Raw genomic sequence first — 13,739 nt, 5'->3', positions numbered from 1 at the left:
GCTATGTCCTTTAATAAAGCACTCACCACAGGTGTTGATGCTCTCGTCAGATGCATCTCTGCAGTGTGGAGTACCATCACAGAGTTGATAGTAATCCACACACTGATCCCCACTGAGGCAGGGCACTTGGCCTGGTCCACAGGGAGCAGCGCACTGCTGCTCGTCACTGGCATCCATGCAGTCTGTTTCCCCATCACAACGCCACGCCTGAGGCACACACTGTGCCCCACTGGTACATGGGAACTCATAGGCCCTACAAACTGCGCAAAGACATAGTGAAATAGTGAAATTCTTAAACCGTCACCATCTCTACCAATGGAAATAGATAATTAATGAGGATGCAAGTCAAATATGTTTAGATGTGCAAAGAATATCTCTCTCCATCATCTGTCCTTGTTCCAATGCCTCCTTTGTGGCAACAATTACTGCAGCAATCTTTGCTCGTTGCTTTTTGACTTTAAGACGTACTTTCAGAAGACACAAAAACTAAAGCTGGTGTTGAGTTTCAAATTAGGAAAATCACTTTACACAGCATAAACTTTTACATTTTCATATCCTCCATCTATGCATTTGTGTGAGTTAGACGTTAAAATACGATCTGCATACAGTTGTAGCCATTCAAAATTTCCCCACTTTCCTTGATGGGCCCCTGGCTGATCCCCTACAATTCCTCTTTAAAGATACATTTTTGTACTAAAATATTCTTTCTGTCAAGATTTGTGGACATTAAGATCAAAAGAGAAACAATATTTCCCTGTAATTTAGTGAAACTGTGGAGTCACAGTAAAAACAATATGCACGCCCAGGAGAAGGAGGGGATCACTCCATTTGCTGGAAGTTGGAAGGGATTTTGCTGGGAGTTGCAGGGAAGTGGGCTGCCATTCAGCTGGTGTTTGACTAGGAAGGGCCATTCTGAATGGCTGCTACTGTAATAATTGTCATGAGGCGGTGTTGGTTTGGAGGACCCGAATGCTGAGACGAGTTGGCAGAGGTGAATTTAAGTGGTTTAATAAGGTTTTCAGGCACTGAGGCAGGAATCAAAAATCCAACAAAATAACTAACGAACCAGAACCAAGGTGACATCAGGGGAAAACCAAAATCTAGGAACCAGGGAGAGACGAGGAAGGCAGACAGACGATGACGAAAGGTTAGACTAGGATCCAGCAAACAGGAACTGAAGAGGAAGGGCTTTTAAAGGGGACAGAAACAGAGAGAGGGCTAACGAGGAAATTGAAAACAGGTGAGGGCTGAACAGAGAACAGAGCAAGAGAAAGAGGACACAAGAGGGCAGCAGAGGACAACAAATGGAAAACCTGGAAGACAGGAACTAATAAGAAAACAACAACAAAATAATTATTAAATAACTAGGATAAAGAAACATGGTGAAAAGAAAACTAAACACTAGAAATCAAGGAGCAAAAGAAAAACATAACAGAAACAGAAACCTAACAATAATGAAGGAACACAAGTAAAAAAAAAAAGCTCTGTACACACTGCTTGCTAAATGAGAAACACATCTCACTTAGCATCTACTTTAAAGATCTGCTCTGTGGGTTAGAAAAACGTTTGCAACCTATTTTAAAAGGTGCAGACCTTCTGTAGATGAGTTCCTGGGTGTTTTCTTTTAATATCAGGCCCAATCCTTTTGTAATAAATCTAATAATATTTTATCTGTTTGGTTTTGAAAAATCTTTTGCTATTTATTTTAAAGAGCTCCCAGTAAATTTAGTTGATTGTTGGCTTTATCCAGTGCAATAAAGACATGAGTGCCCAAAACGTTGGACACTCAAAGTGAAAAACTGTTTTTTATGAACAAGCCAGATGTGCATTATTGCATACATAATACATTTCCTTTTGCTAATCTCTTCTTATGTGATTCTAATAGGCCCAGAGGTGAGTACCGTCTCTCATCACAGACTGTATCGTTAGGCTCGTGTTGTTCACCTTTCCTTGGGCAGACAGCTTCATCTGTTCCTGCAGGACAGTCTCTGTGTCCATCGCAGAGTCTATCTGCAGGGACACACTGATCATCTGGACACTGGAACTCTCCTAGTGAGCACACACACCTATAAACCAGAGAGATTTGATGAAATGCTTATTTACAACACATGCTAACACAACTGTTATTAAATCTTAAAAAGAAAAAAAACAAGATAAAGTCCCGCTAGCTACCAGAAAACAAGGGTTTAGAGTCAGTCGGGAAAATGTAATGTAGACAGATGCTCTTAAACTGCTATTTAAATTTTTTTAACATAAAACAACAGACAGTTGTCTTTAATTTTATTTTTTTTTTCCATTATACTCTCTGTTTTCTGATCCTCTCGTCTCATGGAATGGAAGACTTCCAGCAGTTACTGTATATCTTCTGTGTTGTCTATTTTTGCTGTTTTGTATTATTTTCTCTTGTTTCATGAATTCATTTCTGTGTCTCTTTCTCTCTCCCCCGTTAGTTTTTATCCCCTTTTTAGTCTGTTGTATACAATTTTACGTCCTGAATAATTTTCAATTAAGGACTATATTTGCAATACAGGAAACAGAAAAAAAACGTAGCATAATGAAGAAAAATAATTAAACACACCCCCTTTCATCGCTGAGGTCTCCGCAGTCATTGTGGCCATCACAGCGGTGGATATAAAGGATGCAGCGCCCCCCAGGACACAGGAACTCCCCTTCATCACATACCACACCACAGTCTGGTATAACAAAAGCACAGATCACATTACATTATATAGAGATTCTTTCAAATTAAATTTATTCATGTAGCAGCAATTCAAAAAATTTCCAATCAAGGCTCTTTGAGACAATTCAGTGAAATCATCCAGCCAGATTACTCAAAAGGTTTCTATCCAGCAAAAAACGGGTGATAGCATCCAGTCACTGACACACAATTTCCTCCTCCCTAGATGAGCATGACAGTAGATTTCTGTTTGCATTTTGTTGTTGACTCCACAGCAATTCCCTCAGACTGAGCATGCATGCAGTAACAGTGGAGCAGAAATACTCCATTTTAAGAGGAAGAAACCTGCAGCAGAACCAGGTTTGGTGTTAGCATGGTTCAAAGAGACATGAGCAGACATGCAAAAGAAAAATAGAAACATTGATGCTTGAATATGTTACCATGTATTTCAGAAAATAGTGACGATAACTTAGCTCAATATATTTTTCTATGTTAAAGAAACTGACAAGCTTTGAGCCAGTTTTCATGTTAAAAGGGATGAAAGAGAGCAGACACAGTTATTCACAGTACAAGCTGAGCCCATAGGTGTCTTGAAAAGACAGAAATAAGCTCTTAAAAAAAGGCCCAACTCTATTATCTACATATGGAGGTGGTGAGCCGGGCTAGAGGGAGCTACTATGATAAGAAAAAAGCAGTAAGAACATGAAGTCCGAACCTGAACTAACAAAAAAAATGCAGAATGAGAAGTAGAATGAAGCAAAGTGAGGGAAAAGGGGTTCCTATGTCCTCCAGCAGCCTAAGCCTATAGCAGCATAAGTAGCTTACGAGGAAAAAAAAGGAGCGGTGTAATAGAACATATCAGCTAACAGAAAAATAGTATGAAAAATTACTACATTACAGGACAGGATGACTGCCAAAAGCTTAAAACTTTTCATTTTTTTTATTCATACAAGCAGCGGACCTCAATTTCTCTGTTGAGGTTTACCTTGCTCATCAGATCCATCAGCAAAGCCACAGTCCAGCCGTCCATCACACAGTCGACTGGCTGGTAGACACTTCCCATTGGCGCACTGAAACTCTCCAGGAGGACACAAGGGCATGGTGGTGGCGGGTCCACAGAACTCCTCATCTGATTGGTCGGCACAGTCTGGGTGGCCATCACAACGCAGAGCCAGGTTCAAACACGGTCCGCTGCAAGGTTGGGGTTATCTCTCTTAATTTAATTCAAGGATTTTACAGTAGTCCTGCACAAAGATTGACTTAACAAAGTTATGATTTATGAAGATCTTTTAAAGTATTGTGATATAATCATACAGGCAAACATTCAAAAAGCCACAAAACACATTTGTAAGCATGTTTAGTACATAGCAGGAATCTCAAATTGCATGATTTATATTCAGTTGTCCAAACAATTGTATTAATTGTGTTTGCAGGGCAATACGATCTATTTACCTTTTATGAATGATTTAGATGCAGATTATAAACAATAATAAACAAAATGTTAATAAATACCCTCTTTACCATTCATATATTATAGTTATTATTATTATATTAAGTGTTACCAAAACTATTTTACTGGATAGAACTAGAATAATTTTTCTAATCTTTTTTGATTAATACATTTTGTATAATGCTAAAAGTCATACAATCTATTATTAATTTATCTTTTTTTATATAATTTTAATCTATCTTTAAAATCAGTTTTGCATGATGAAAATAAATGCATTTAATTGACCTGTTATACAACTATACTCAGATAATTCCTGTTTTTAGTTTTAAGAATTTTAGCCTCTAAACCACAAAAATAACAATTCATCAGCTTGGGGAGCCCCCAAAATGCATATAACTACATCACTTTACATCAGGGGTCGGCAACCCGCGGCTTCTTGGAGCTTTTTCAAAAATTTATGGAAATGGAACTAGATGGATTTTTTTTTTAATGTTTTTTATGTTTTAATATTGTGTGTAGGGAAGAAGGGAGCGGGAGATCGACAGGCGAATTGGCGCAGCGTCTGCCGTGAGGCGGGCGCTGTACCGAGAGACAGCTGAGTCAACAAGCGAAGCTCTCGATTTACAGGTCGATCTACATTCCTACTCTCATCTATGGTTATGAACTCTGGGTCATGACCGGAAGAACGAGATCGCGGATACAAGCGGCCGAAATGGATTTCCTCCAAAGGGTGGCTGGGCTCTCCCTTAGAGATGGGGTGAGAAGCTCGGTCAATATGTATACACAATGATAAATATGAAAATGGGTTTAAGATTTTGTTTTATACAGCTTTCAGACATTGAATGAGCAGCTTAGCTGCGAAATGAACATTTCCATTTCATAAAGTGCAGCAGATTTTAAGCAGCAATTATTATGATGCTCTCCATCGGGATTGCATCATAATAATTGAAAAACCCATCTTGTGACCCCCAGCTTGGTGTCACACAACCTCCAGAGGTTCCAGATACCCATTCTGGGAAAACTCTGTGTTAGATGACTGCAGAGATATGTAACTTTTTCTTCTCTACCATTAAATACAAAAGTGTATAATTAAAACAGATTAAAAAGATATTAATTCTGAAATTTTCCTCCATTATGTTACTGTATTGATGGTAATGAGTTATTGTATTTTTACTTTGGTTAAAGTATTAACAGTTAAAAATGTCATATTAGTTATGATATTCTAGTGGAGAGCATCAGTGCTGCCACCCATTGGTAGAGAGGGGAACTGCTTGTTCAGGAGATGAAAATTTAACTCCACATAGGAAGAACTAATCCTGGCCGCCTTCTAGCTCTGCCCGTGGACTCAACTGCAAACTAGATAGCAGCCATGATGCCGATGGTAACCCAGGAGGAGCCAACAGATAAAGACAAGTTAGTGTGGAATCACCTTGGGGTGCTCATGCATCGGAACTGGTTTGGGGAGCAGGTAGACGGGCAGATCTCATCTGAACCATCTCCACAGTCGTCATCGCTGTCACACACCCACTGGGAGGAAATGCAGCGCCCGCTGGCACAGGAAAACTCTGACTCCAGGCAAGGAGGCGGCGGAGGAGGGCATGGCATTCCCTCACAGTGCCAAACACCCTCTTCACAAGAACTGGATAAAATAAATTAATAAAAATACATTATTTTCTAACATTAAAACGCATGTGATTTTCCAGTGTTTTTAGATCGACAGACCAGTTCTGACAGAGTTTGGTGATGGTACTTCCAGGTGGAAACATGGAGCCTTCCCATTCACAGGGGCACTGGGTGGGTTCTATACAGCCGTCACCTGTGGAGGAAAACAATTAAAGCATGCTGCTCTGAAAGTTTATCTTTAAATTCAAAGATCCTTTTCATTCTCTTTATAAATGTGTATGGGTTTGATGTTACAGTGAGGTCATTTTGAAAATAAAAACGCCTCATATTTGCTTTATGGGGTAAACAAACAAAATCAACAAATGCATCAACCACAGTGGACAAAATCAGTACCATCTTTCATTACTTAAACTATTCATAGCTAATGAATTAGCAGCTGTGTAGCATATTTGTTTTACCATGTCTGACTGTGCCAGCAGGGCAGAAACAGCCCTCCACACAGGAAAGCTCTCCACATCTAGAGTATGGACTCTGCTGAACGCTTGGGCATGACAGAGAGCAAGCCGGCCCGCAAGGATCGTAGACCAACCCTTTATCACACTGAAGAGCTGCAAAGAAAAGAAGCAGGTTATTATGAAAGAGATGCATTGATAGTTTGAAATGGTCCTCACACCCCTAAAACTGACACTTGTTTGCAAGGTTAAAATATTAGGTTGATATAGATGATTTTAAGATTTTTTTTTTACACCTTTAATATTTTTTTAAACTGAAAGGGAGAAAAATGTAAAAATAATTTAAGAAAGCTCCGCATATCCATCTGGAAACCTTCCGTTGAAGTAATTTTGGGAAGGGGCGAAAATACTGGTTAGCTGATTGGCCTATGTTGGTGATAGACGGGCCAAATAAACCAATCAGATCAACGAAGCATATGATGTACTAACAGAGCGACGATGAAAACACAACCACAAGCCAGGCTACTCTTGCCGAAACCAGTCGGGAGAAGAGCAAAAACATATTTTCCTCTGAGAAAAGCCTCCAGAGCAGTGTTTTGCTCTTCTTTCAGTGAAGAAATACTCTGTAATTCCGATAAAACTTGCTCGCCACGCTAACGCTAGTTTCATCGGCTAAAGCCGCCATGTTCTTTAGACTGAACTGTCGCGCTTCTCGTTGCGTCACACCTCAACCCGCCTCAAAGCCAATGCTGATTGGACGTTCGTTTGGTGAACGGCTCAAAATGTTCTTTATTGGAGAGTCTCCAGACTGATTAGCGAGTGAAACCTTGAAAGCTCGCGAGATCAGGATGGTCTCAAGAGGCTAGACCTTCATGGGCAGAAGGAGAAATCAGACATTCCTGGGGATGGGTACTGAATTTGGTATTGACTAAAATCCATCGGTACTACACAGTACCAATTTATGTAAAATCTGTTAGGAATCCAGTTTGTGTGGTCTGTTTTTGTGTTTCCTTTTCTCCACCACCAGGAGGTGCCCTGTCTTCGTTGGGCCTCCCTGCACACCTGCGGCTCATTGGATCATTATCTGGAGGAGTATTTGAGCAGTGGGCTGTCACTACCTCGACGCCAGAGTGTTTGCCAGCTTTGGGTACTCTAGCAAAGCTGAGATTAGCTGAGTCTAACCTAAGAGGTGTTTCTCTGAGACTTATGTTCTTTTGTCTTTGTTTCTTCTGCAGGAAGAATTCCTGTTTAACTGGAATACCTGGACCTTCTCCCCTTGGAAGGAGAAGCCGAGTTCACACCGAGCATGGGAAAACCTCCAGATGATCCGTTCAAGTTCCCATTGGAAATCCGAGTGACAGTCCGCTCCATTACTCATCTGTGTCCAACCTTTGTTTACCTGTTCGCCCTCCAACGTGTTTACTATTCTCTGGATTATCCCACACAGACTGGATTCAAGAACTGACAAGGCCCCCTCAAACGTGAGTCCCTCACCAGCACTACCTATCAACATCCTAGATGCAGGGTCCCTGAACTGACCTCTGAACTTCCCTACTTACTTCCAGTTCCGGTTCACCAGCTCACCGAGTTCCAGATCCAACCCCTGTACTCTTGCCTCAATAAGCCTGTTAAACTTTTCCCATGCATGTGGGTCAGATTCGTAAAACGGATCATTATGACAGAGAGGAAGTGGAAGAGTGGTCTATTTTCCACGGTGAGCATGAACGCAGCATTGCATGCACAAAGATTAACGATGTCAGAAGCTGCTGCTACAGTAAATAAAGCTAACGCGGCTGATATAAAACAAAAGGAGAGGTCCACTTTCCAACATGTGAAGAGGATCACAGTCACTAAAATATTTATGAAGGGTGTGTATGTTTACATCTGAGCATGCATGTATCTGTGGGCTTTGAATGTGTGCAAAGAAAGTTGATGAAGCACTGCTCATGTGTGCATTGTCCTTGATAGTACTATGTTAAGTAATACGCTGGTCATCAACCGGCCCCGAATGGACCAGTTTCACAGATGTCCTCAGGGAAGGAAGGAGCAGAGCGAGATGTTTACATAATATCCAAGGGAGCTGAGTAGATATATTTGAGAAAGCATCTCCTTAAGAGCAAGGGATTTTGAACAGCCTTTGATCCATGGCTGCAACTCCTGCAATCGTCTAAGTTAGCATCCATTAGCGGGTCGTTGTTTGCAGCCATGATCATGAGGAAGCAGCATCATCATCTTGGTTTGCTGTAGGTAAATAAACCTAGATTTTTTGATTGCATCCTACTGAAAAAAGGTGAGACATGACTGTTCAGACACCTTTAAAAGTACCATATACGAAGATGGCAATATTCTGATTATTAGAGGTCAAAAGACATAATGTGGGTTGTTTAGAATGACATAAAAATATCAGATAAGGGAAACATATGTGCAAATTTGAGCTAAATTTTCCTGTAATATAGCCTGATCGAAATTGGGAGGATAAGGGTGATTGGGGTGTGTCACACTAAAGGTGGGAAAAAACATTTTCTTTTTTTACCTTTTCCATCAATTTACCGTCATTCCACTGTCACAAGTACAGAGCAACGGAATGAACTCTCTGCATTTGGGAGCAGTGGGCTGCTGGGAGAGTAGCAGTCTGTGGGAGTGGGGCTTGAACTCAGAACCTCTGGAATCTAAACGCAATGCCATTAACGCAAGGCCTGTCATGGTTTTGGTTATGTTGTGCTTTACTTTGCTCCATGTTTCCTAGTTTTATTGGTTTAATTCTTATTTTATTGTAGTTTCTAGATTTATGTTAGCCCTGCTCGTTAGCCCTGCCATTGTCTTAGTCAGCTACATATACTCTCCCTCTGCTGTCACTCCTTGTTGGTTCCTTGTTGTTGCTGGTCCTGTCGTCGCTGTTGTCTTCTCAGCTCCTCTCTCCCTGGCTCCTTGTGCTTGTTTTCCCCTGATGTCTCCATGATTCTGGTCTGTGTAAAATTTTAAGTTGGATTTTTGTCCCCTATTGTTTGTGTTACCATTAAAACTACAAGAATTCACCTCATCCTCTCTGCCTCTGCATTTGGGTTCTCTAAACCATAACCCAGACGTGACAAGGCCGCCACTCCCACCATATTTGTCCTCCAAATGTAAGCATTTTATAGGACTGTGTAGACTTTTCCCCTCCATACTTTAATCCATAAAGATACATTTTAAAATTGGAAATTTGGGTGTGTATAAAAATGTGACATACGGCAGAGCTCCTGGGACCTCCAGCGAATGTAAATCCCTCTCCGGTTGCACTCCTCAGCGTAGGACGCAATAGCTGTGCAGAGACACTCGCAATCCCCCCCAGAGTCACAGCTGCAGAAATCCACAAGACAAATAACAGAGGATGAGCTCAGACATTCCTTTCTACAGAGAACGAAAGTCAAAAGTTATTTGGATCAACTTCTACATCTTTGGAAGTGGGGACTGCTGATGGATGAGTTACCGTACTTCTAGATGAGAATGTCAACAGATTGTTTCTATCTTAGGAAACAGTCTCCCAAATAAAACAAGCTGACTTTGGCAGAGTGGCTGAAATAAAATGGAATACATACAAGTTCATCTGATTGTAAGGTGGTGTTATATCAGATCCAATGTCAGTAGTTGTGTTACTATTCAAAAGTCATGCAAAATGTGTGAAAACTTTTAAAATGTTGAATATAAAATGTTAATTAGAGATGTTTCCGTCAATTGGAACAAATTAATGGTCAACTAATCTTGTCAATTTTACGTCCTGAGATGTTAGAACAAGGGTTATTCTAAAGTGGAAAAAAATACACTTTAAAACAGCAAACAAATGTTATTAAAATATCATTTGTTTGCTGTTTCCATCAAAATGAGCTGCTGAGGTACAGCCACCAACCGTTGCTCAACCTCTCTAGTGGCTGAGCCGAATGAAGTTGATTTAAACTATATCAGAATTTACATTGCATCATGAAACATCGACTTGTCTAAACATTTATGTTTGTTGTGCTATTTAACTTGATTCATGCACGTCTACGTAATCCTCATGAACTCTGCTCTCTGTGCAACATCCCCTGCCTCTCCTGGAAAATCAGTAATGGAAAAAGAAAGAAGAAAACAAAACATTTTATATGGAATATTATACAAAAAATAATTTCCTTTTTTTATTTAGATGAGAGCATTTTTCTTCATGAAGAGAAAACGTTATTTGCAAAACACACTGTCCACCTCTGCCCAGCTGAACTATCGACCGAGAATCTTCGGTTTAAAAACTCCTACTGCTCGTTCTCTTTGCTCCAGAGCGAGGTACCATCAGCCAACTCTGCCCCTAAAATCCATATAGAATTGTAACAACAGCTTTGTTTCTTGATGTTAAAGGAAAGCGCTTTATTTGCAACTTAAAGCTTCTCTCACCGGTTCTTTTTCCTGAAAATAGATCCATCGACACAAACTCTTTAAACAACACTTCATAACTTATATTAAAAAAACATGAGACATGACAACAGATTTTGATGAAAATTGTAATCTTACTCAGATCAGAGAAGTTGCTTAGAATGAACAGAAGGCAGCTGCTTACCAACCTGGCTCACTTCTCAGGAAGTGGCCCCGATTAACAGTTAAAGAAGCATTTTATACATCTCCAGTCTGCCACATCATCTTATTTTAAATAGAACACGTAGCAGATGATTAGATATCCATGGTTCCAGCCTTATCAAAATACTACAATTTGTTCTTAGCTGAAGGACGCCGCTCTCATTTGATTCCCAAATCTTTGCCGCATACAGAATGAAGATTATAACTGTATATCCGCACAGAGGAACTGTCTTAATTAGATAAAATACTGGGGAAAACATCAGTTCTGACATGCGGCTAATAATAAGGTGTAATAAACTCACGTATCATCAATAATAATTATCCTAACAGTGAGAATAAATTAGTCATTTGAATTTAAAAAGTAGTTCTTAGAAAAACCTATTATTTCTTTTTATCAAAGTATACCATTAACAATAAATATTCCATTAAAATTCCAAAACTTTTAAGCACAACTAACTTTTTGATTGAGATTATTTTTTGTTTGGTTTATTAGACCAAGACCTCTAGTTTATGAGACCAATTTAACTCCATATATCCTCACTTTTTCTGCATGATTTTATTTTTTATTTTTTTTGGGGGGAAAACCACTTTCTTTTATCATTTTATTCCTTTAATTTGATGAAAAAATAATAATGATCAATAGATGCTGCTGATAGTTAACGCATGTAGAGGAAGAAAATGAAAACTGCATGCAGAGATACTTTAGAGTGGATATTGAAGCCAACTGCCAGGTTAAAAGTGCTAAACTGCTAAACTTGCTAAGATAAAAAAAAACGAATGCTTAAATTTGTGATGTCACTCACCCACAGGCATCAAAGACACACCAGTCGTAATACTGCTGGAAAGACACCTCTGGGTGGCATCTTGAAAACAGCTCCTGAGTCAGCACAGCACACCTTTTCCTGGCCCACGTCAGTCTGTGGGGGTTCCGCTAAAAAGACAAAGGTTTGAGCACACCGATAATCAGTACTGATCTGTGGGACTAGAGGGATGGTTATGCATAGATTTCCATGTCGAACTTACAGCACAGGGATCTCTGAGGTCCTGGTTTTCCACATCAGGGCAAGAAGGACTGACCTTCCAGGAATTTCCAAAGAGCTCAGGCGTCGATTCGACGATTCCTTGCCGTGTAGTGAAGTCATTCTCTGTGTCTCCATCGAAGTTACCACAAAGTCCTCCAACCTGACCCTGCAGGTGGGGGGCCAAGCGCAAATACACACGCATACCTATGTAAAAACACAAAATCAGTAAAAATAAATGCTTCAAATGAAAATATTTTGATTTTCTGATGTAAATAAAAAAATCAGGTTAAGAAGCTGCCTAACCTCCATCCCAAAGCAAGGTGATTCCTAGTCGAGAAGAGAGTGCAACGAATATGCCAACTCTTTCCAAGGTCAGGCCGTTGCCGCTGTAGGACTTTGGTAGAGTAACTGGCATCCCGTTTACTGTAACTGCTTTACCTGAAAGCCACAGATGAGACAGCTAATGTTATCAAATGCTTTATTGCTTCATATAGTTGCTGAAATAAATGCATTATAAATATATATATAAATCTGAAAAGACTTGCACTTTGCACTTTTAAAAAGCTGTAGTTTGCAGACTTGTTTAAACAAAACTATCCTTTAACTCAACTTTTAAATCTAAAATCAAGCAAAGAAAAACCTTGGTTATTTTACCAATCTATGAACATAGAGCCAATCCTGGGATGTTTGAGGTGGTTATTGATAATTTTACAACAGTATGGCCCATAGGAGCATAAGAAAGGGGTGTCGCAGCCTTCTGTTCCAAAAAAGACAAAAATTTCCAACAAAGGCCGTAGGTGGTAACAGGTGGTTTTTGGCTTTGTATGCACGTCTAACTTGACTTATTTATTGTAAAAGCAAAGACAAAATAATAAAAAAAAAAACTTATTGCAACTTTGGTAACTAAAAAGTATGTTGATTTAATGTTTAAAGCTCTAAAAAATGGTAAAAATATAATTTTACAAAACGTCCTGTCCACACCGGAGATTTACCAAAAAACCACCCAGCACCCGGTGTGTTCTCAATTACTCAAATTAATGGGAGGGTTAAACATTAACAAAGTAATCTAAACAACTCCAAGTATAAAAAGATAAAAAATGTTGGTTCTAAATTAACTTAAATATATATTCTAACTACCAAAAGAAGAAAACTAATTGGTAGAAATTACAAGTTACAAAGCATAATGTAAAAAAAGGGTCAAAAAAATGTAATTCATGTGTAACTTTTGCCCCGAATGATATTTCTTTTCTATGTGTTCCCTATGCGGAGAATAGTACTGCCTATTTTCTTGCTCTAATTGTTTGTCATTCATGCGAGAATCTCCATCGGATGTTAACTACCTCTAGCAATCATTCATTAAAATCTTCCCAATAAGAGCTCTTTTGGTTCCCACCTCTCAGCAGGTGTATGACCGTGTTCCCAAGGCTGAGGGTGACAGACTTGGTGCAGGTGACGCCGGTACTGCCGCACGGCACGTTCTCCGCCGTCACGCTGAACAAACCGCTGTTCTCCCGGGCCAGAACATACTGGCAGTCCCCCAGAAACGAGTAGCAGCGGCCGTCAAAGGTCACATAGTGTGGATCTCCTGTTGCAACACAAACTCCTGCACAGATGGTGTGGGTGCAGTGCCACCGCCGCTCCTTACACACACTTTGGGAGACAGTTATACCGATTTGATTAGTGAAGTTAGAGGATGGGGATACTAATCAGCAGATGTAGATGTTACCATGTGTTGCAGTCTTTGGTGATGGTGTCATTGGTGTAATAAAGTTGACCATTATGGTGACATGGACACTCATCTGGGGGTACACAGCGATCATCCTGAAACACATGAAGATGCTGAGCAAGGAGCAAAGATCTGTTAAGCTGGGCATACATTGTACGATATTTTAAATCGTTGCACGCAGCTACAGCTAAAACGACGTAACCGCAGG

General features: G+C 39.9%; 1 protein-coding gene across 1 annotated transcript in view; it reads right to left on the bottom strand.

Moving 5' to 3' along the window:
* scospondin (subcommissural organ spondin) overlaps positions 1 to 13,739 on the bottom strand; it is a gene marked incomplete at its 3' end in the record, with an annotated part of 132,540 nt that overhangs the window by 91,857 nt on the left and 26,944 nt on the right. The window contains exons 20-32 of the mRNA XM_038298218.1: positions 13,532 to 13,626; positions 13,199 to 13,455; positions 12,109 to 12,243; positions 11,807 to 12,009; positions 11,587 to 11,714; positions 9,432 to 9,541; positions 6,209 to 6,358; positions 5,850 to 5,943; positions 5,557 to 5,766; positions 3,663 to 3,868; positions 2,579 to 2,693; positions 1,945 to 2,066; positions 27 to 260 (exon numbers count right to left, since the gene is read on the bottom strand). Coding sequence (XP_038154146.1) covers positions 27 to 260; positions 1,945 to 2,066; positions 2,579 to 2,693; positions 3,663 to 3,868; positions 5,557 to 5,766; positions 5,850 to 5,943; positions 6,209 to 6,358; positions 9,432 to 9,541; positions 11,587 to 11,714; positions 11,807 to 12,009; positions 12,109 to 12,243; positions 13,199 to 13,455; positions 13,532 to 13,626 — 2,059 coding nt within the window. The remainder of the gene's footprint in view (positions 1 to 26; positions 261 to 1,944; positions 2,067 to 2,578; positions 2,694 to 3,662; positions 3,869 to 5,556; positions 5,767 to 5,849; positions 5,944 to 6,208; positions 6,359 to 9,431; positions 9,542 to 11,586; positions 11,715 to 11,806; positions 12,010 to 12,108; positions 12,244 to 13,198; positions 13,456 to 13,531; positions 13,627 to 13,739) is intronic.

The sequence above is a fragment of the Cyprinodon tularosa genome, unplaced genomic scaffold (assembly GCF_016077235.1).
Source record: "Cyprinodon tularosa strain WSP-4 unplaced genomic scaffold, ASM1607723v1 ctg402, whole genome shotgun sequence".
NCBI lineage: Eukaryota > Metazoa > Chordata > Actinopteri > Cyprinodontiformes > Cyprinodontidae > Cyprinodon > Cyprinodon tularosa.
Note: the sequence above shows the minus strand (reverse complement) of the source record. Positions and strands in the feature narration are given on the sequence as shown.